General features: G+C 34.6%; 1 protein-coding gene across 2 annotated transcripts in view; it reads right to left on the bottom strand.

Moving 5' to 3' along the window:
* WDR11 (WD repeat domain 11) overlaps positions 1-24,431 on the bottom strand; it is a 42,195-nt gene that overhangs the window by 13,441 nt on the left and 4,323 nt on the right. Inside the window, exons 4-19 of one of the 2 annotated variants that reach the window (XM_084525977.1) lie at positions 20,673-20,846; positions 19,165-19,348; positions 16,944-17,109; positions 16,005-16,119; positions 14,858-15,053; positions 13,001-13,104; positions 12,317-12,496; positions 11,171-11,255; positions 6,311-6,417; positions 5,992-6,067; positions 4,782-4,890; positions 4,348-4,472; positions 3,782-3,929; positions 3,318-3,424; positions 2,718-2,832; positions 1,275-1,446 (exon numbers count right to left, since the gene is read on the bottom strand). In XM_084525977.1, the coding sequence (XP_084382103.1) occupies positions 1,275-1,446; positions 2,718-2,832; positions 3,318-3,424; positions 3,782-3,929; positions 4,348-4,472; positions 4,782-4,890; positions 5,992-6,067; positions 6,311-6,417; positions 11,171-11,255; positions 12,317-12,496; positions 13,001-13,104; positions 14,858-15,053; positions 16,005-16,119; positions 16,944-17,109; positions 19,165-19,348; positions 20,673-20,846 (2,163 nt within the window). The remainder of the gene's footprint in view (positions 1-1,274; positions 1,447-2,717; positions 2,833-3,317; positions 3,425-3,781; positions 3,930-4,347; positions 4,473-4,781; positions 4,891-5,991; positions 6,068-6,310; positions 6,418-11,170; positions 11,256-12,316; positions 12,497-13,000; positions 13,105-14,857; positions 15,054-16,004; positions 16,120-16,943; positions 17,110-19,164; positions 19,349-20,672; positions 20,847-24,431) is intronic. The other variant, XM_084525978.1, reaches the window with a different exon arrangement.

Below are 24,431 nucleotides of genomic sequence, written 5' to 3'. Positions count from 1 at the left end.
AAGTCTTGCAATATATTAACTTCTGAGGGTTTTGTAAGAAGATATTGCTAAATGCCTAAAAGCTACAGCTATATTACAGAGAAGTGATTTCTGATGTCCAAGAAACAACATGACAAATTACTTGTTTGACAGCTGAAATAAAAATATTTTATTTTAATCAAAGTAACCTGTCAGCTTACAAAACAACACTGAAACTTGTTTTTAAGCCCCCAGCTGAACAAAATTAATAAGAAGTAGAAGAAAGCAGTGTATCTTTGGAATGTTATTTAAGTAAAGATTCTGTGCAAATATATTCAAGCATGAATGCAAGTCTGTGTTATTACTGCCAGTGTGGTTTGTCACAAGTAAAGCAAAGAATGCCAATTGACAGAATTTTCAGTCCAGCAAGGTTTCTTAGTTGTTACTTACCAGCAGCTTACCAGAAAGAAACTGTAATTTATTAAATCATGGCAAGGACTTGGTTTTAATTTTCATTTGGAGTTTTCCAGATCAGTAACAGAATTGCGCATGTGTGGAAATCATCTTTAAGGTACTATCATTTCGGTAAACAAAGAACTGTGTAATTAAGCCGATCTTTAGAGGAAAGTTGACACTACTTTGAATAAAGATATTTAACAAGTATAACAAGTATAATAGCAATTTAGACAACGCATTACTCATTTTGAATAGCAACTATTCTAAGCACAACTATTTCAACTGATTCCTGATTTAAAAATAGTATTCTCTAACTCATAATTTCCTGCATTTACTATTTATCTACATAGTTTGTCTGTCCCTTAAGACTGCCAAGGTAAAGAAAAAAAAGTACCTTAAGTATTTCAATTCTCTACTTAATTCCCTACTTAAACATATGACAAAAAATGTCAAACAGCATTAATATTTCAGAAGTCAGTAGGAAAATCTACTATGAAAGGGCAATGAATCAGTCTACAAACTTCCTTTCATATCTGGAAATATCAGAAGAGACTTTTGACATATCAAATATTTCAAAATAACGTAATTTCAGTGATACTTTTTAGATATTATTCTTTTAATTTATATTCCAAGTAAGATATTAAAAATTATAGTTTACTTGGGAGATTAAGCTGGTACTGAAAAAACACCCACATGTCCTAAGCCTACAAAATTTAGCTGCAACTATGAAAAACGCTATAGGGATACCTAATTGTCTGCATTTAACAACTCTGTTTTCTATTAAAATTGCTTAACATTTTTATTGTCCACTTTCAAAATGAATTATCTAACAGTCAACAGCAAAAAAGAAATCAACATACCTATTAAGTCTTGTTCATCCATTCTGAAACATGATGGTTTCATGGACATCTCTAGAACTCTAATGCACCCATCATCTGATGCCAAAATCACTTTGTCTGAAGTGCACCAGTCTACATCCAGGATTCGGTAATTGACATTTCTTCCACTTCTTAAACTGCTCACCATTTGTACCTTGAAAAGTTGAGATATGTTTCATTTTTAGTAGGCTCTCTATCATGCAGTGTAAAACTCTGTCACATGCCCAGGAGGCATACCACAAAATTTGCAATAAAAGGTGAAGTTAGTCATAAATCATTTTAACAATGGTCTCCTCTGGAGAGTAGGAAATTTAGAAACCTTGATGTAAGGCACTTGGTTGCCCTGAACCAGTACTTTCTTCCTATCGAGAGCTAAGAAAAATTTCTTCTGAGCACAGCTGCATAACGGTCTTTTTGTCATCTTTTCTGAAATACGATTTCCTTGGCAAATTGGTGAAAATGTACATTCCCTTGTTAATTTCAATCCCTTAATCTAACATAAAGGCGTAAGGCAGAAGCAACGTCTCATCAATTAACTATGCCCCTCATAAACTTTCTTGATAAATATTGACCTTGCCTAGAAATATATTTAGACATAATATTAACATTTAGACTTAATATTAACATAGCATTATGGGAATATCGTGTTCACAAACAAAACAGAGATAAACAAAACTGAACTATGTTTTTCACAGAATCACAGAATTTCTAGGTTGGAAGAGACCTCAAGGTCATCGAGTCCAACCTCTGACCTAACGCTAACAGCCCTCCACTAAACCATTTCCCTAAGCTCTACATCTAAACGTCTTTTGAAGACTTCCAGGGATGGTGACTCCACCACTTCCCTGGGCAGCCTGTTCCAATGCCTCACAACCCTTTCAGTAAAGAAGTTCTTCCTAACATCTAACCTAAAACTCCCCTGGCTCAACTTAAGCCCATTCCCCCTCGTCCTGTCACCAGGCACGTGGGAGAACAGACCAACCCCCACCTCGCTACAGCCTCCCTTGAGGTACCTATAGAGAGCGATAAGGTCGCCCCTGAGCCTCCTCTTCTCCAGGCTGAACAAGCCCTAGTAGTTAGAAAATTTGTAACCCTTCTGTAATATTAACCCTTCTGAACATTACTATTTTAATGTAAAGAAATATAAAGAAATATTAAGAAATCCTCCACTGCAATCAGCATTCCGCTGTTTCCCTTCACTTGCTCTAGAGCAAAACATGGAGTTAAGAGAGATGTAATGTACAACCATACAGCATGATTACTCTTAGCACTGAGGAAATTCAGAGAAAAACATGGAAATATTATTATTATTGTCACCAAGAAATCATGACAAGGTAAAACTTAATCCCTGACTCTTCCTGATTTTCAGAAGCAGTAAGTGTATTTGTCAAAAAAAACACATAACAAAACACAACAAATGTTTACCTCTTTTGAATCCCAAACTTCTGCTCCATCATTGTACATTGCAATAAGTTTTTGATTTCCTTTCCCTGGGGCAAAACGTATCTTTTTCACCCAGCTTCGGTGTGTAGGAATCCCCCTAAGAACAGAATAGCACAAGAATTTTTATCCATCATTCTATACCTAACATCGTGGGCAATTAAATCCTTTCTGTGAACATTACACATCCTGATATTGTACAGAATGAGGAGAACAATCCATATATAATATGCACGCAGACACAGATGGCTATCCAAAGTATCATGAAAAGTAGTAAGATTAAATGCCTGAAAAAATTACTACATACTTAACATTTTGAGAAGTCACTGCAGATTTAACCTAATGAGAAAGATATCTAGCTGATTTTATAACTTTGATAAAATGTTACTTCATCTGAAAATACAAAAGATTAAATGTAAAGAACTGCAATAAAGTAGGCACTTTCTGAAATTTTATTCTGAAGTCCTTGCATTTTTCCCCTCATATACCACAGATGATCTCCTACAGTGAAGGACAAGGATGAAATAATAAAACCATTCTATCACTCATCATCTCATGCTTACCAGACTTAATTTGCACTCGTACCTGGATACTCTAGCTTTCAAATCCCAGAAGTTTAAGTTTCCATCAACATCTCCAAGAACCAAGGTATCCCCTTTCCAGGCAATACATGTAATGCTACCCATACTTCCCTGGAAACATTTCAGAAGCAGAATAAATATTGTGATTAATAGAGCCAAACAGGAACAAATACTTCAACATTAGTATTTCATTAACATATAAATATATTTTATGAAATTAATACAACAAATGCTTCTCAGTTAAAACAGAAAGAATTCTATATTTAATGTAAGCATTTTTCATGTCAGTCATCCTCATGAAAAATTTTAGGTTTAACGCAGTGGAAATCGCTTCTCTATCTCTTATTGCAATGAAATGCCCATGTGTCAGACTTGATTTTATGCACATCAAAAATAATAAATCTGAAAACGTATTCTTTAACTTTTCCATAATTTTGGAACTATATCATATAGAAAATTGGAACTTACATCAGGAGGAATTCTTGCACTATCTTTTACTGAGTTTCCTTCTACTGTGAGATGGTAAACCTGCCCATCAACATCCGTAAACACAAAGTGCTCCCTGGCAGAAATGTTCTGGCTCAGTTCTGATTTACTTTCAGCTTCCTGTAACAAGCTTTAAATGAGACACAATGAGACACAAGTCTTTTTTTCTTGAAATCAGAATTACAAGGCAAGTTCTCCTTAATTAATGCACAGAAGCAGGAAAAAAGAAGCACCTTTTCTACAAAACAGTTTACCAGAAACAACAGTTAACGTATTTATACACTTATGGAAAAGTTCAGAGGGCCAATAAAGGTTTTACTGCAAGAACCAGGTAACTAATGTGCTGCAATAGACACAAGTCCCACTTGGTATACTGGTTTTCCCACTCAGCAGTAAATCAGAGTTCCACACCTAAATGCTAAAGGGAGGCCCAGACAATTGTTTTACCTGGCATGTACTCAAAAATCAGCTCAAAAATATTCTGTTCTGTAGAACAACAGCATACGGAGGAAAAACAACTCATACCTACAAATCTGAATCACAGATACCTGATAACAGAAGATTCAACACTGCTAACTTCAGTATCTGATGCAACTGTCTGCCGGGCCATGGCCTCACGGGCTGCTAGCTGCTTCTTTCTCAGGCTTTTCAAGTTATGAGAAGGTGACCACTCCTGTGAAAAATTGTTCAGGAAGAATACAAACATTTACTCCCTGAATTTACTGGGGAACTTTCTGTTAATTATAATGATTTCCACGAAGACTGTTTTCTCTGACACATCCCTCCATCCCTCAAAATGCAGACCAAGTATCCGTCAAGTATCTCCTTCTCTTACCAAATTTGATAACAGACAAGAAAAAAGGGGGAAAGCACTTACACATATGCTATATATATAACATTTTGATACAGATTTGTTCATAGATTTTTTTATACTATCTCAACAAATTACATTCAACAAACAGTAAGAAAGACTATTCCTTACCAAAGCTGTCACTGTAGGGAAGTTTTTAGACATTTCTCTGAGCAGAGTGCATGTTCTGACATCCCAGATTTCCAGTGGTTTGTCTTTAAATATCACAGCTAGATACTGCCTGAAACACAGAATTTACTACATCAGAAGTAATCACTCTGTTTAATTTTTAGCAGTTTACTTCACGTTTTTACTATCAGCATTCTCAAAAAGTTCTGATATGGAAAAAAAAGAGCAAACAAAACACCTCAAAAACTAAGATGGTACAGAGTACATTAAATTGGTTCAAAACCAAACCCAAACTTTGTGATTTTCTTGAGTTCCTTGGGTGCAAAGCCTGCCTGAAAAAAGGTCCTCCTTGAAGACCAAAAGACTTAGAAATTTCTGTCAGGTTGGTGGCACTGCTCAATTACTGTACAGGAGGCAGGGGAAGGAATCCAGAGAAAGCAGCAGCACCTCTGATTTAGCCATATTCAGCATGCATTGATGACTGCAAATCTATCAGTAAGACATACCAAGTCTGTAGGTTGGATGGATTTATTTCTCTACTCCAGATGCACTTCCCTAACCCAGTGATAAACGAACATAAAATCCTCTTACACCAAACCATTTGTCAGTCATGTCTTCAGACCTTTCAGCTGTACGGCTAGATTAGTAGAACACCTTCAGTCTCCCACTTTTCACATGTAACATGAAAATACAAACAAGCTCTGTAGTTTATGTACTCTTCTCAACTGCATTAATTTCTATTCATATAAACTATACTTTCTTGTTCTCACTTATCATTTTATGGTCTCTTGATCCAAGTCGACTGCTGTTCTTGATTTTTAATGTATTGGCAAGACCTTATATGGCTGAATTCCTAAATTCTCTGAACCACGTACACAATTCCCCCCAAAATTCTATACAAGCTACAACGTTATTGTTTTTTCTTCATTGCAAAGAGAAAACTTTGAAAATGTAGAGACACTGTTTTATTAAACTCAATGTTATTTTAATTACATTTATAAAAGAAAGTAGAGCAATCTTCTGTGATTGGATTCTAAAGTGTGTGACAAAGTCAACTACAGAAATACAGCTTTTTCTTTTGAGTATGCTTTCTCTTGATGCTGCTGAATATTCGTCTATCCTATCTGAAGTGTTTTCTCCTGGTATTTCTGTTATTTCTATTAAGCGATGAGGATCTGCATATACCACAGTAAAAAGTTTACAATATACTTACTTCAAATGAGACACCTTTATCATTTCAATAGCTGGCTCATCACTGCCTCTCTCCCCACGAAATGCAATGCTCCTACCTGGATCACAGAAATGACATTGAAAGAAAACAGAAATATTTAACCATGCTGAACTAAAAAATCTCATTACCACATTATGTGGTTTTCACAAGGAAGAGCACAATGGGTTAAGTTCCTCTTTACTATTTTATCATAACAACGGAAAAAAATAATTAAAAAAAAAAAACAGTAGTAAGAATTGTTATTTGTGACTCCCTAGCAAATGTGTCAGCCTCTCGTACAGATTTCTCAGGGAATACTAACCTGTTGGTAGGTCCACCAGCTGCAGCTCGTTCCTTACTAACCCCAGATTGTTAGGTGTCGATGTGGCAAAAGAAATAAAACCAGACAAGCTTATCCACTCTATTCCCCTGTCATCAGAAAGGAGTACACAGAGCATATTAGCTGAAATAGTCAAATGGTCACAAAATAGCCTAGACTGAAAAACAGCTTTTTATTTCATGCATATTCTTCAATTTGAAAATGGCATAGAAGCAATTTTCTACTGTTTATGGAAACACTATGTTTAAGCATACAAGGAGGTACACTTTTATAACTACAATACAAATACAGTAACAAAGTTACCAAAGAAAATTAAAATGAGCTTTCTTTTAGGACTACACAGATATTCAGGTTCTTTGGTTAAATAAAATATTCAGTTAGAAACATAGGTAACTTCTGTGAAAAAATCCCTCACATACTTAGCACTACAGTAGACTAAAGGCACTGCTCTAATTAAATCAGTGATTTACCAGATGGGAAGAACCATCAAGTAACTCAGCACGGAGAAAAGAAAAAATATTCATATAGATAGCTGGGCAGGGAGATACGTATCTTGCAGTCCAGGGAAAGGAGAAACAAAGGTGATAAAACAAGGGAGGCCCTGAACAGATTTCAAAGTCTATCAGAAACAAACTGACAACCAAAATTTTTTTTTGCTCTTTGAGATCACACAACGGCAGCCGCAACTGAAATACCTTGAAGTGTTACAAGAATGTAAAGTCTCGATGTCTATAACCTAATGTCAGCAACTCTTGACTCTGTAAATTCGTGAGATATACCACAGGCAGCAGCAGAAGGATGGAGAGCGACGCTAGGTGGTACTGTTCCAAAACACAACAGCCTTGTCCCTCCCCATTGCCCACACACACTTCATGCCAGCATAAATATTTGAGTGCTTTACCTGTTAATTAAATCAAGAACTAATCTGAAAGAAAACTGAGACTGTGCCCAAGTTCATTTTAACAGGGATAAAAGGTTTTAGGTTTTCCTCAAATTTTTCAAACACAGATTACTTAAAAACTGTCTCCAGACAGCTAGGTCTTCAGTTACATCATTCGTAAAATCACAGTCTGTTTTGCAATAATATAGGTGAAATATGAGACATATTTATGATTCACTGTCAACAAATCCAGCTTAATCATATTAAGTAGAAATTTCCTAAATGCAATGTCTATTAGTGAATGCAAAAAGCATTCCCATAATATTCTATACATACAAAGTTATAGTCATATTTATCTTTATTTTTTTTTCCTTATATCAAGCTATTTAAAAAAATGTGAAGTATTACTCATAAGTCCTAAGAAAAGTTTAAAAATTTAGGACCAGTTCTTTTCCCACCAGGACCTATGAAAGTTCAACCAGTAACTTCAATGAAAACAAGAAATACTCAATTATTAATTGAAGCATTACAAGAAAGATTTAATAGAAATCCACAAGTGCAATCACATGTGACACTGCAGCCTATTTTTTTTTTATTATTTGAAAAGATTTTACAAATCTCACCATCTTAAAGTAAAGTCTTCACAACCATTCCTGATAATCAATGGGTAACATGCTAATTCTGGAAATTCAGAGCCCTCCTAAAGATAGCCAACAGAAATCAAACTTTGATTTAAAACGTAACTATCCAGCAGCACCTGTGAAACAGCACAACAAGATCCTTTTAGAAATCTGAGGACTTGTTTACAGCTGCCATAGAGCATCAGGTTTAAAGTGAATCTCACCCATGTCCTGTTTGACTTGCTGGGTGTTTGCAAACTCTTAAGAGAGGCGCCTCATTTCCAGGGTAAGCAATGGCTCTCCCTCTGGTCTACCCATTTAGCTACTGCTAGGTACCAATCTGGAGAGTTCCTGAACTGCAGAGATTGTTTAAAAGCCACTGAAAGACTCCCACGCTATTCACAGCCCACTCACTTCTTGAACCCATTTATACTTTCTGCTCCCCACAACTTTCTGTAATGACAGCTTTGGAGTTGAACTCTGAATACGCAGCATTTCTTTGCTACGCTGCTTACACTTGTCAGATGATGCACGTTTACAAAAGCACAGAAACAAGTTTAGCACACCAACATGCTTAAGTGTAGAGTAAAGTATGGCAGAAGTGGCAGATACTTTTCATTCATCCTTTTCTATGTGAGAAAAGTGTTTTTTTTTTTTCCAAGGTGACGACTGTTTGCAAAGCAGTTTCCCAAGGGAGAATTATCTTCAATTCAGCTGTCAAAACTTGGATGTAACACAGCAATTCTCAAGTTTTGCCTGCAGGCCATAAACATTCTAGTTATAGTCAGTGAGATTTTAATTTTAAAAATTAAGGTTGTTGCCACCTTGGGCTTGTTGAGCTTCAGGAAAAGAAAAAAAAAAAAAAAAAGAGAGAGAGAGAGAGAGAGAGAAAAAGTACTGGTCTAGTTATTGCTACCCACAGGGGAATGAACATTGCAAACACACCACTTTCAGCAACCAAGGAGCTGCACCACAGGCATTTTATGTACACGATGCATATGTTCTCCTCTGTGCTGAACATGTACTATCATCACCTATCTTACCTCAATAGCTTATAAAAAATGTAGACTGCTCCACTTAGAAGACAGAACAGGTAACAGGATTAGCTACTGGATGGTTAAGAATTAATTACATTTCTCTGTATCCTAAAGGAACAAACTAACCTCTTGCTCACAGCTTCTTCCAGCCCATACACATGCTATGATCTCCCTCTGTTTTTTGCCTCACTTATGCTCCTAGCACAGCCTGATTAACTTTCCATCTCCATGTGCTCTGAAGCATTTCTGCTTCTTCTTGCCCTGTACTCCTAAGAAAAAGCAAATTGAACTCAAAGGAAAAGTATTCACCCACACAGTTCTAATGAAACAGGGAAATGGCTAAGTAATAATCATGGACAAAATGAGCATTCAAGGTTACTCTTGCATATGAACTATCTAGGACAGAAAAACTATTCTCCCTCCTCCTAAACACAATACAGATCTGCAGAGATCTGATTAAAAAATAAAATAAAGTTAAAAAAAAATCAGCAGGTGACCACGTTATCTCCTACCAAAAAAAAGTGTCATAAAAAAGTGTCATAATTGCTAGCATCCAGACATCTTATTGGTCAATATTTTAGCACAGTTGACATAAAAATGACAGTTGCCATTATTAAGATCCTTAGTTTTATTACATTTTTGTCTTAAACTATAAGGCACTGAAAATTTTGTTGGCATTGAGTTCCAATTCCAGGGTATTATCATACTAAAATAATGGAGTTCCCTGAAGCTGTTTTTTCAGTTAAAACTGAAATAGAGGCATTATGCAACTTATCTACGTTCTAGATGTAAAGCAAAAATTCCCACTGAAGGAAAAAACATTGCACTCCATGAATGTTAATTTTAAAACTCACAGTGCCATTTTATACATTGCTTAAAGCACTCCCCTGAACTTGTGAAAATTATATAGAAAGTCCTCATACCACTAAGATCTGGACAAAGAAACTAAAATAAATATTTAAAAGATTTAAATAGGTAACAGTTTATGACTGTGAGCATTAAACAAAATTCACGATCACTTTTTATTCTAAAATTACCATTAGTGCAAGGACAGTTGCTAGGAATACAACGTATTCTGAAAGTTTTTCTGAAAAAATCTTTTTCAGTATTTTCTGAAACGTTGCAAAAAATTTGAAGTGAAAAGTACCCACTAAAAATAATTCCAATAATACATGGAACCTAAATGAAACAAAAGATAAAAACAAAATATATATATTTTTTTCAAAAGTATTTTTCCTTCTGTCTCCCCATTATTAAATCTGTGAAGTGCTCGTAGAGGTTTTAATTTTGAATTCTATAATTACTGTAGTGGAAAAAAAAAGCAATAGTATCCACCTAGGCTGCATAACAGAATATAAAATAACTTTGTTAAGTAGTTAATGGCATGAAACAAGAAAAAACAACCAACATTCAAATGGATTAGTGCCTACTAATCACACCACAAAACCAAATTATGTGCAAATATGCTTCTGTGATTTTGGTGGTAGATTCAAAGCAGGTTTACATAATGAACTCTCTTAGATCTAGCTATTCTGAGACACCCGTTTTTCTCATCTTTTTGTAGAATGAAAAATAAAATGAAGACATTAGCCTTAAGAAGGCTTCATGCCACAACTCAGATAGAAATTTTTACTAATATTACTATTAAAAATAATAATTTCATTTTCCATACTTAAACCTGTCTGGAAATGCATATCTAGCCAGGACTATCTTGAATATTTTTGCCACTAATTATGCCATTGTGTAAACAAAAAAATTCCAAACATATACAACAGCTTTACAACTTACTCTGTTCCTACTTAGGATAGACAAATACTGAGTCCTGTATTCAATCTTTAAAATCTTTTTAAGGTAAAATTATTTTAACCTCAGTTAGATCTGTCTCAATAGAAATTTCATACACAAGTGAGCGAAAGAAATAAATTTTGCTGTACAAAGCAGAGTTATTTCAAAGAATATAATGTGCTAGTCATGACTATAAATAAGACCCTGAAATAGACTTTCTTGTGCTAAAAAGACTTCTTTGTACCACAGTGTACTAAAGAAACTGCAAGTAGCTGATATGCATCCTAGATCAGCAGGCACTGAAACAATTTAAATATTTAGAGTTGAATGTAATTTTCACTCTGATTTTGACATGGATTACTGGTTACATGGAGCAAAAACACTGGCAGGTTAGACTACTCAACGGGTAATTTAGTTGAATGTCGTTAACAATGAAACAAGACCCCCCATATTGCTTCTTCAACATTAGATGTTTTAAATTTGTCTCCCAGAATGATTATGGTAGGAATTAAACTCTTACTTGACTTCGCAGGAATGGATGCTTAACTCTTTGTGTAAGAGACCACTTGTGAGATGAAACACCAGGACGGAGCCATTACTTGTACCTACAAAAAGTGATTATTTAAAAAAAAATACATATGCAGACCACTTTTATTCTTGTCTTTCATAATTCAGTGAAAACATAGGATTTACAGCTATTTCTCCTTTTTTTCCACATTAACTATTGTAAAGAAATGTCAAAAATGTATTTTGATTTTTAGTGCTTAAGTACCAAATATTATACCCTCCAAAATTCTGTGCAGGCAGGAAAAACAGTTTCGGTCAAGACATTTCCCTGAAATCTGTCTTTGTAGAGCCTATAGAAAATATATTGATTTTCCTTGTATAATTGTATAATATACAATTGTATATTATTATTGTATAATATATTGATTTTCCTTTTCCCTGCAACATACACAGTAGCAGGAGAAAGGAATGATTTTGTTTTGATTACTCAAGAAGAGCAAATGCCTCAAGGAAGAGTATTAACTGTTATCCATCAGTAATCCCAGTGGAGAATCATATGTAGATTTTACCAAATCATTAAAGTAATTCTGCTTTCTCATCCCTGAAATAACAACCTTTCTCAAATTATAAATTAGTAACTTGGTAGCTATAAGCTTCAAGTAGATCAAATACCTCCTGAAACACTTAAAGTTACGATTTTCTATTAGACACTGGGAAGACTTACTCATCTTTTTTTCCTTTACGCTCATCAACTTTATTTAAACACAGCAATGGAAACCATTGCCATTCAGGTACCTTAAGTTTAGAATACTACAGACGTTGCTCTAAATGCTCTCTACACCTACCTATTTGCTTCTTCATCTTTGTATTTCACCTGTATTTGTGCTTCACAGCAGCTGCAACTTATATAAAAATCTTAAAACTTAGGTATGATGATAAGATAAACACAATCTTGCTAAGGCTTTCTTTAGCTTGAGGCAGGGAAAATGAATCTGAAATGAATTCTATGAATCTTCAATGCAAACTAATACGAGGGTCACTATTTGTGATTAATTAGAACAAAATTAGATCTTTTTTTTTCCTTTGTTAATACTATATTTGTATTTAATCTAGAATATATAATTTGCAGACCAATCAATAAGCTAATCAAGATACTTACCAACAGCAAGGAGTGGCTCATACTGTTTAATGTTTTTTGTTGTAAGAGGTGGGCACATGCGGATAGCAAATGGGGGCAAAGGAAGTCCTGAAAGAAGTCCAGTCAGCAAAAATTTGAGGTGCACTTCTTGCAGAAAAGAACTTCTTAACTGTTCTTCTCCGGCAACTGTCCCTTGCCCTGCTTAAAAATTAAAGCTGTTGTTAGTATTCAATTTTAATCTGGTATTACAGTAAGTTATCATGCAGGAGTTTATAAAACAAAAATTACGAATCACCTAAACATACAAAATATCAAAGCTTATTAATGAGGCATTTCTTCTTGTTGAACTCAGTATGATACAGCTTTTTGGAACACAGTACTTCAGCAAATTTCTCCAATACTGCAATACTAACTTTCTTTCCTAACATTTTAAAAAAAAAAAAAAAAAAAAAAAAAGTGGAATCATTTCAATCTTCTTCCAGAATTGATTCAAGAGTTCTTTTCTTTCTACTTTTATTTTTTGTTTGTTTGTTTTGTTTTGTTTTGTTTTTTTAGCAAATGAGAACTGTGTTTCTTTCTTTCAGAATTACAACTTCACTTGCATAGAAAATAATTCTAACATATAGAATCTTAAGTAAGCTGAAACGTACAAGGATTCAAAAGGCCTAAAAACCAGTAGCAGTAATTAGTGGAAGATATTCTTACCTATCATGTTGTCTAGTGAGAGGTCAGGAAGTTTATTTTGGAATGCTCCTACAGGAATTCCACAGAACGAGACTGGAGAATACAAAGGTGATGCACTTGAACTACTGTAAAAGAAATGAAAACAAGTTCCTAAAGCAAATTGGATGGCCTGCTTACTCAAGCCCTTAGTTCAGCTTTTTCCCAAGTTACTCATTCAGTATATTTACTGCTTATTACTTGCAGAATATTTTGACAAGATTATTCCCAACATTTACCAGGAGATAATGCACACGAAGATGTACATATTTTAAAGTAAGTTTAATTTTCCCTACACGGATATTTGTAAGAGAAAACAGGCAGATGTATTCCTTGTTCTGAAGTGTACCTAACCTTTACATGGAGGCTTTTCAATACATTGTTAATATTTAGAGCTATGTTAGGGAATACAGCTAAGAAACATTCATTAATATTTTGACATTTAAGAACAGATTACCCAACTTTTGCTCAGAAAAAAAATCTTATATGGCTTCCAGTTAATGGTACCTAGAACTGAAGCAAAGCCTTTCACCTAAACATAGGAAACAGCTGCCTTTTTGTATATAAAGCTACAACAGAAACATTACCTATGCTAATAGTCTTGTGAGATATCTACCATGCATAATTTTTTTTTGAGTTATTTTCCCCAAGAGGTGTGATTGGGTTCCAGTAGAATCCATAGCTGAAAGGGATTCAAACAGCCGCTGCAACCTTGATGAATTATATCCAGCTGCGCTGAGGATAGGCCCCCATGATAAGCAAAGACCAAAGACTACTGACTGCAGACAGCTGTACACAAAAATTCAGTTTAAGGTATGTACAAAGCCTTTTCCTTCAAAATTCCAGTTTAACAGACTTTGACTTCAAATTTTAATTAAGACCACCAAACCCAGCAAAATCATGAGCTACTACAGGAAGACTCTTTAAAAATCTGTTAAAGACTCCCTGCCAACTAGAAATATGGTTTACTTTTCAGTACAATCCAACCATATCCAGATTCTTCTGGGCTCAGTGGTTCTTACAGTATTATTACATTTTTCCTCGTTATATAATCATGACAAAAATCAATGTTTTAGAAATGAGCTTAGGAATCCAAGAAGTAAAACTCAGCAACATATAGATCCTAAACAGCTCTATTGGCTATGCAGCACAAGGAATCCATCTAACAGCATTTTATTCTTGCTGTTTAGCAAGAATAAAAATGTCAAAACACTGAAAAACAAAAGTATCTATGTTGAAAATCTGGTATTTGTAGCATTTAAAAGTATATTAAGAATTTTGTATTTTTTTGTTTGTTAATGACAGTAAGTTACTTATATTACCCAATAGTATATTAAAGCTTAACTACAGCAAAATGACTGCAATGCACTGAGTGTTCAAAGAAATATACTACTCCATACAGCATTTTTAAAGACTGCTCAAAATTTAAAACTCTAAAAACTTGGCATATAAAATTGTTCATTGTTTACACAGACATATTCAAGACACCTACTATGCACTCATAATGCTTTGTGTCAAATTCACACAAATCTAGGTAAAAACCTTCTTCCTGCTAAGAAAATAATCTTTCCAGACTAATTTCATAGTCCTTTCATGTGATTGAAAATGAGGGATTCATTTCTGAGGAAAATTATATAGTCTGCAGAAAGCCAAATGAGAAAATGTTCCCCCAAAATAATGTGATATTCATTCTTATCTTTTGTTTCCTTATTCCAAACACCTCTTCCCCTCATTCATACACATGTATAGCACATCACGCACAGAAGCACAATACCATTACTTTCAGAATATAATTAAGTGCCATTTGTAAATGTAACAGAAAAGAAAAATAAATCCCATTACCTGTTACGCAGATTTCTGCCAGAAATACTGGATTTTAATTCCCAGATCATTACCCTGCCATCACTGACAATGAGAGCTGCAGAATTCTCATTCACGGGGCAACACACCATACTGAACGGCCGAACTGTTTTTGTTACCCTAATTGCATCACACTGGCTTCTTAAATCGTAAGTCAGTTCCTGAACTGGGTCTGGATCTGTAACATCAATGTGCCAGAAATGACAAACAATTAAAACAGAAAACATGCAATGTAGTCTTTCAGCAGAGGTAAGATGGTAGAGTGACAGAGCTTCTTCGGTTGAGATCTACATGCTTCCTGCAGCACAATAAGCAAAACATAACCAGAGACTACACAGTGTTGATTATGCTGTACAAAACACATGACCCTGAAAATTTCCTCGAAGAGTAACTTTATTTTAGAAGGGGTTTACTCTGCTTGAACCTTGCAAAAATCTAAAAAATTATACTGTTTTATATCTCCGCAGAAAGTGCATCTGTTTCTCCACAACTGAAATGTTGTTCGGTTTATTTGTAAAAGTAATGATGTTGCTCACTAAAAATTAGCAAACTAACAAAATAATAAAAAAGAAATTAACCCAAAACGTCACTTATTTACTTGTACAGAACTACATTTTACCTTCTTTTTTCCTGTCTCCTTCATTATATTAAAATTGATTCTTAGTATTCATAAAAGAGGCAACCACTTAATAATTTAGAATTTAATATAAATTGAAGCCCACAGCTTAGTAGTTCTAAATTCAATTCTTACAACTGACCTCATGACTTCCAAAAATCAGTGTGCATGTTCACAAAACACTTTTTTTTTTTTTCCTTAAAGGTCAAAACAAATAATCTTGTACTTAAAACTTTCTTGTACATTTAAGTGTTGCAGCAGTTCCTAATTAGAGTAATATCTAGTGATGAAAGGATTTTCAGGAGATATTTTATTTTGCATAAGGTATCAGGGGAATCAAAAACAATTTTTGGTAGAACACAGTATAAATTTAATGTATTTACTTAAGAGAAAGAACATTGGAAAGTTTGCAATTAACCATTCTGTACAAGGCATGATGGTTGACACCGGTGCTGAAGTATTGACTTAAATGCCTCAAAGTTAATGTCTGGCCATTAATGGCACAAAACTTACCTGGCTCTTCATTAGGAGTTCCAGTTATACTGCAGTTAGGTCTGCGAACTCTTAAAGTTATACAACCATTTTCATGTAGGCAAAATAGCCCATCACGCTGAAAACACGGAATTACCTAGGCAAACAGATACCATATTATGTTATCAATATTTTATTCTTTGCTAAATATGCTTGTAATTTAATAATATTCATGATGTATTCAAGACAATCACAAAAAATTTACCATTAAGGCAACATTTGAATGAATTTCTATAGCTACTAAAGCAAAGTCAAGAATCGGTGACAGGAAAAAGAAAGACAAAACAACAACAAAACAACTAAAAAAAAAAAAACAAAAAAAAAAAAACAAGAAAAGGCAAGAGCTGCATATCATCTATTTTTATGATTAATTATTGTATTTTTAACTCATTATTAAGGACTACTTTGCAAATCTTAATCAAAGTGTAAAGATATACTATAGCTTATTGTGGAAAACAGCATGGCTCTTAATAATCTTGGAAACCATACTACTCAAATCCCACCTGAGACACAACCATGCATGGAAACCAAAGAATTTAATGAGGTTGTCAAAACAGCTTTTTTTTATTTTTTGTTAAATGAATGAACCAGAATACCTTTATTATCAGGTAACTGAAATTAAACTAGTGAATCAGCTCACAAAGTCCCTAGCTTAAACAGCTTAACCAGAAGAAAATGAAATGTCCTTTCTCCACAGCACTATTTCCACACTGGTAACTTCTGTAACACCACAAAATGAAGTGGGTTTGCAGCAGACTTCAGAAAACTAAATTAAACAGTGCTTGGTTCAGAGGACATTTCTCCTGTTAACTTCTTTGCATCTTCTAGTATTCATCACAATACAACTACCCATGAGTCATGTACTTGTAAATGATCATAATAAACCATTACGATGACAGACGCCTATCAAATTTTCATTACCTGTAGGAAAGGCACACCCGTTCTTTCAATGGCAATCACACCCACTGTCTGATTCACTTCCAAGTCAAGGATCAGAATTTCTCTGGGATACAGTAATAGCATGTAGTTTCTTTTGGAAGGCAAGTATGACAACTGAAGGCAGTCGTTGAGTGTTACAGATTCAGCACTGCAAAATGTCAAAAAATAAATTGTAAGTGGTCCAGAAAAGGAGAACAACTTTAATTAAGTTCAGTATCAACAAATATTTGAAGTTCAAAATAAAATTAACAGTGCAAATGCTTTTCTTTCTAGCATTCCCCATTTTGATCACTCGGAAACTATAGATTTCTATTTAATTAGTTCAGCTATGAACAGCATCACCAACCTTCAAAAGACACACTGTTGCCTTTTGTCCAAATAAGATTATAGAGTAATTTTTAAAATAATGGGTGAGTCAAATTGTACAAGTATAGTTCTTGCACAATGCAAAGAGAAAGCAATTCAGTTATGAACCGTGCTAGCTGCCATGACATTTACTGGTATTCATGGCAGTTACCTTTAACAATACTGCTTCCTTCAAATTTGTATTATGTGTGTTACTTTATTTTGAAATGAACTGAACTAGCTCATCAAAAACACCAGTTTTAAAACTCAGAGAAAGCAGAGAACAGGAGCGTTCATTGTTTTGTTGATCAATAGGTGATAGACTGCAACGTAAAGGGGTTCATTAGGTACGTCTAATGCAATGAACTGTATGTAAAACACATTGAAGAAAATCATCCTTGTACGGTGTTCAGTTCAGAAACTCTCTTAACTGATTTAACGTATCATCCCTTTCAAGGGGTTTTGTTTGTCTGTTTTTAATCTCATTCTGCCATACAATAAATCCCTCTTACATGGTTCTTGCTTCTCATTCCTTTCCCTAGGACTATGAATCACCTTCTGTTTGTAATCACTTTTCTGACAATTTCCTGCGCCTCTTTCCTCAAAGTTTCCCTAAATTAATATAAAACCTGATAAATCACTGCTGCTACATTTTTTCTTCCTTTTTTTCCCGTTCTAGTGTTTTGTGGTGTTTTAGAGAGAAAGGAATAGATAAAAGAAATGACTATCATACCCTTGGCAATATTAATATACAGCTTAAAATACAATTGGATGAATACAAAAAACAGTGTCTTTGTGATATGCTGTTATCACAGAGCATACAAAAGGTTGCAGCAGCATATGTACTGTCCCAATATTTGAAAATCAGGTGCCTGATGTACTACATCAGATAGAGCATCACAGAACACAAAGTGACAAGATCACAATCTTTAAGCTAATATAAAAATCTTAATTTCTTAAATGATTACCAAATAACATATCTTTAAGTCTCCTCCTCAGTTTGCAATACAGCTTATTAAAATAGAATATAAATTTCAAACCTGCACTAAAGTTTCGTGTCAAGTGCTAACTGACAATATACTCTAATTAGTCGGTTCTAGTCACTACTACTACAAAACTTAAAAGTGAAAATGAAAGGGAAGTGTAAAAACGAAAGGAAAAACTAATTGCACCACAAAAAAAAAAAAAAAAAAAAAAAAAGGCCAAGAAGTTCTTAAAAAAATAAATCTTAAAAAGCAACATCTTTGGTTTTAAAAGGTCATAAAACACATAAATTTTATTTATACACTTAACTTAAAAAATGCCTGTTATGGCACTATTACAAACTACTTTGGGATAACAGCTCCTCACAGGTATTAGTACTTGAAGAAATTATATTTTAATATCTCCTTTCTCATTCCACAATTAAAATGAATTACATCATCCTATTTTCATCTTTTACCCATCTCTCCCCCAAGAAAGGTGTTTCTGAAAACCTGCAGGAAAATATAATATAGGCACACAGAGCACAGTTATGTTTTAAAAAGCAAGCTGCAACTAAAATGAGGAACTGTTTTTTGAAAGGGCACATCTATTGAATCAAACTAAGGTGCATCAACTAAGAAACAAAGGTTAAAGCATGCAACTACTAGAAGCCAAAGAGACTGTCCTCACAATTTACAATGTTCTTAAATTCAGAGTCATGAAGACAAAGAATAGAAATTACTATTCTCAGTCTGTCTATTCCTTAAATAAACTTTCTTTAAAAAAAAAAATATTATTATCTTACAATATTTAATATAATAATAACCTAATAACATCCATACAATACATAGGTATAAAAAAAAAAATTACCTCAGAAGAAATATTTGCAACCTACCTTGGTTTTTCATTACTGATTAAGATTTTCACTTTATCAAGGGCTTTTTTGGCCCCTGTAGTAGCAGCCAACTTGTGAGAAGGACTGGAATGGGGACTAGAAATGTAAACCTTCTTCCCTGAACTGGCAGGAGCTTTCGAAGGAGAGAAGTCGGAGATGAACACTATTCCTTCACTTGTGAGCACTGTACCAAGAAAAACAAATTTTACAAAATAAAATCTGCAATTTTGTTGATGCGTTTTATTTTAACAAAATTTTGGTGAGGAGAAATCATAATAGCATTATTAATACATTAAGACTGAAAATTATATCTTACAGGAACCTTCTACTGAAAGAGCAGAAGACGGTCAACTACTATTAATGAAAATCCGCACAATTATTTCAAAATTAAATCTGTATTAAAAATATTAACAATAAAAAGGGAGGTTATCTGTAGAAACATCTGGGTTGCCCCTTCGTATTTGTTCAGTATAGTTATTCTGTCATAAACTATTTTTCAGGAAGCTTCATAATGTAAATAGTGGGGTTGCCCACGTTGGCTATATAACCACTTTCTGTTCTCATGAAGTGCATTGCTCAAAGAATTGTTAGCACATCATTTATGTGGCAGCATAAAGACTCAGCTGAGCTGTAAAGATATAGCCAAGATTTTACTACATGTTTATATCGAAAAGCTCTCTGTCTAGGTTGAATGGTATGGCAAATAATAACAATAATAAAACCTACAAAGACTGGAAACTGCAACTTGTCTTCTGCAGATCAGGAGTGATAAAGATAAGTGAAAAAACAATGACACATTTATCTTAGTTTCTTTCTGCTAAAATGTGAATGTGTGCATCTCACCCCCCTCAACATTTGGATTTTCGGAAATTGATGGTCACATTCTTCCTTCAACAAAAACCTTTCTGTTGAAGATGCCATTTATCTGGGTCTATTCTCATCTCATTGGATTCACTCTCAGCATCCAATTATTTTATAGCGTTTTATGTCAGCTTAACATAGTTCTCTGTATCCAGCTTCTCCCAGCTCCTGTCTCCATGTTTTCCATCTTCTTTATGAAGTCACAAACACATCTTTTCAGATCTTTAAGTTGTATTCTCTATTCATGGGCACTTTTCCCCTCCCCACCCCAATGACATAATTTTTCAGACAAATTCTATACTGGCTGAAGACTCCTGTCTTTGTTTTGAAATTTCTTCCTGGCATTAATAACATAAATCTCACTAATCGATTACTTTAATGTCACAACCTCTAGTTTAAGATTTAAGTCTAAGTTTTCTCCTGGTCACACATATTCAGGTCACACCTGCAAACTCCCTGGCTGTATTTCTTCGAGCATGCCTTTTTTTCCTTCCATTATAGCTCCTCTCCAACTTTAATGGTACTACAACACAACTATCTGTGATTCTTGATACTATCATACAGAATTTTTGTTTTTTTGCTAGTTCCAACTAACCAATGGTAAACTAAAACTGTCCTTTCTTACTATTTTGTACATAAAAACTTACAAGCTAGGTGTGATGGATCAAAGGGGTCAAATGAAAAAGACAGGATATTTTCTGCATAACTTTTCTTCCAAAGTTTGGTGCCTGTGTCTGCATTCCACAGTACAATATAGTTAGGTGGATGAACTGCGAGCAGTAAATCTCTAGAAGCATCTTGATTCCACAACCACTGCATGTCTGTCAAAAGAAAGAAGAAAAATAGAGATGATTGAAATAAATTTTCACAAACAGTTCTATTTTGAAACTATTCTTCTGTAACACTTTGTCTTTAAAGAAATGATTAGCAACCTCCTAGTAACAAGGTACTTCTATTTCACAATTCTAAAAAATAAATTCATTTTATGGTCTCAATTTATACTTTTAACAAGCAGCAATGCACTGGGTTATACATGTCCATACCCAAGCACAGCACTCACAACCTATCTGAAGGTTGTCAGTTGTTTTCAGCCAGCAAATTCCTACCTGAAAAAAACGTGCTGTATTGCACAGAAACACATCAGTCACAATGAAAAGAATCATACACCATCCCAACTTAACAGACGGGTGGTTTCAGTATGTGACCTGGAAATGAATGTTTTCTCCACTTCAAATACTTCTTAGCAAGAGTCTTGAGTTCAGGTGTAAAATGACTCTAATACACAATCAAAAATAGAAATACAACCTCAAACGCTAGGGTCAGTCTGAAGAGGCATGGTTGCCAATCATCACAACTCAGCATCATCTAAACATTTAAGCTAAATGAGCATAAAACCCTATGCTTTCTAACTGTCTATTAAACTAAAATGAAGGCCATACCCAAGTCTTAATTTTTGGTAAATTTATAAATCTCTACAAAAAAAAAAAAAAGAAATCAAACTTGGAATAAGATGAAAAGTGAACAAGAACACAGAGCTACCTCTGTTACTTGAAAGGAACTGTGTTGGAGCTACATGCATGCTACACAGGCCAGACAGGCAATGAAGTGTCCCCCCGAGTCCAGCTCCTACCACAGCATGGCCTCAACAAGTCACGGTGTCTCTACAGCATATCCATACATATTAAGATCAAAAAAAAAAAAAAAAGATAAGATTAAAAAAAGATTAAGATTAAAAAAAATCCTTCCTAAGTCATTCTTCTGTTTTAACAATTCACCTTTTTTTGAGAGTCGATAAGTGTTTCTCTATGGGTCTCAGAAGCAAAATTAAAAAATAAAAATAAAACCATTTGTGTCCTGAACCTGTTACCTGTAGTTACACAAGTAAACAAATGGTTAACTGCTTCCCAGGTGAATGTAGAGTCTGGATCAAATAAAGACAAGTGCCTTACACTGAAGCACTGATTTTCTTTTTATTGAAACAGTGAAGCTCCAGCTGTTATCCTGCCACGTTCTTGCAGATAACACAGAGAGCACCAGAAGATCACCTTGGTGCTTGATCTCTATTTGCACATTTTCTACACGCCGGTAAATAAATAGCCAGAGGCTTCAGAAGCAGATGGAAAGCAAAAGAAACTGTTTTTGTTAAAAGCTATTGCTAAATTAAACCAGGGACTGATGAAAGAACAGAACTTTAATTCCACTGCATATGACTTTATTTGTTACCCAATAGCATAGCAGATTGAAAAGCCTTCACGTATAGAAAAACCTTCAAATGGCATGGTCAAAACCACATGAAACATTCAGTGAATTGGTGTCATTGATAAATAAAATGCAAGTTATAACACAAAAAAGAAGAAATAAACAGAAAAAAAAATGCAGTGGAAAGAATAAACACAGTGTCTCACTACTAGACTTACAGGGCACTGCAATACTGTACGTACCCTCATGGGTTTCACAGAAACAGAAGTATAACAAAAAACAAACAAAGTGGGTTTTCCAGTAGTAGAAATCAAGACAAAACGCATGTGTGACAAGCATCATCGCAAGTTTTTAAATAAATTATTTTTAGAAATTCATTGTGGTAGTCTCTTTAGAAACAAAGTGTTCTAAATTTTACTTCAGAAATAACATGGAAATATATTGCTAGTGTGGGCAGCAGTGGCAATAAATGGAAATCTAGAACATGCAGCAGAGCGCACAGATGCTGCTGTACTTGTGGACTTATCCCTTCCAGCTAAACAGAGAGCTCACCTGGTGCTGGAAGCAGTCCCCTCACATCAGCGGCTCAGGTAACAAGAGTGGTCCAGCCACAGCAGCGTGGCTTTCTAACTCAAACTAGCTCTTGGACAGCTCTGTTATGAGTGGTTCCAGTACACAGAAAAGTGCCAACCCCAAGTAATTAGAACCAAACAGTTTTAATACAGTACTATCCTCAACTACAGCTGCACTCATTAAAGCAGCAGTAAAGACGATAATGGATGTGTGATGCAAGCAGGAATTAAACCTAGATACTTGGATGCCCTGCTGTGAGTTTTAACCACTACTTCAACTTCTTCACTGGTGAAGTGCAAGACATTAACTAATGAAAGGGAGTATCTGATGGATGGCACCTTACTAATAAACACCAAAAGACCAAGAAAAAAAGGCAATTACTTTTCCGTATCTTCTTAATTGTGTTATACCTGGCCAGTGTCTACATTTTCCGTTCTCTATCTTTCATCAGCCCAACTAAGACAGCATCGATCTCAATACCAGGCTTCTAGATATTTCTACATGTAGCACAGGCAAGCATACATCTTCTATAGCTTACAACATGAAATATATATATAGTTCCTTCTCCTTTTCTTCTGGTTTCTTTTTGGTTTCGATTCATTTGTTTTGTTTACGTCCTGTAGAGATTTGTAAAATGTATGCATTTAAAAAATATGTACATCCTGGGCACAAATACACTGAGAATCCCTGAATGAGATCATGATCTTTTTTCATGGAAACAAGATGAAGAATCTTCAAACATCCAGCTGCACAGATTTGTTCAGGCAGAATTTACTGCCTATTTTTCAGACTTTCCGATCAGCACTGGGCTACCATCCGCAGAACAGAATCAAAAGCAGCAAGTATCACCACTGAATTGTCTTCTCAAACGAACGCAAAACACAGTTATTTATACTCTCTCAAAATTTCCTCTCTCTCAACTGTTCAATTGCGTTAATCCTTCCCATTTACTGGGACTACTTGACTGCAGCTGAAGCCTAGTTCAAGTCTGTCATACTCACTGTCAAAACTTCATACAACTAACTCAAACTATGCGTGAAACCTACCTTGTTTAAAACTGTCATCTACTCTAAAATTTGCACAATATATTGTTCTTTCTCCATTTTACTTTTCATATTGTAAAACTGCTATCTGCGCATGTAAAAGCTGCCCTGATCCTACAAATCAGAAAACTCTACAGAAGCACAAAAAAGAAACCCTTCTGATTTATGTTGTCATGCTCATATACTTAATCAGTAGTAATGAACATAATTGTCAAAGTATATTTACACAATTGTAACTTTTACTTACAACAAAATACTACAGCACAACAGATGGGACTAATATTCAGCCACAATGCAAGCTGCATTACATCCCCAACTCAAAAATAGGAAGACATACTTGACACCATAAACATTATTACTCCAGTCAATGATACTAATAAAAAGAGACCATCAGTTCTCATAGGATCTTAAAAAAATGTTGCTGTATGGATTAAATCTCACAGCATTTCTCTGGGAAACATTTACAAAGAACAAACATTCTTACATTTACGAAAAAAGTGAGTAGACGAACATACAGGCTTGTAATACTGACTGTAAAATTCTACGTCAGAACTGAGCACAGTTTACAAGCCCTTGGTGATTGACTTGTAC

The sequence above is a fragment of the Aythya ferina genome, assembly GCF_964211825.1.
Source record: "Aythya ferina genome assembly, chromosome: 7".
Lineage (NCBI taxonomy): Eukaryota > Metazoa > Chordata > Aves > Anseriformes > Anatidae > Aythya > Aythya ferina.
Note: the sequence above shows the minus strand (reverse complement) of the source record. Positions and strands in the feature narration are given on the sequence as shown.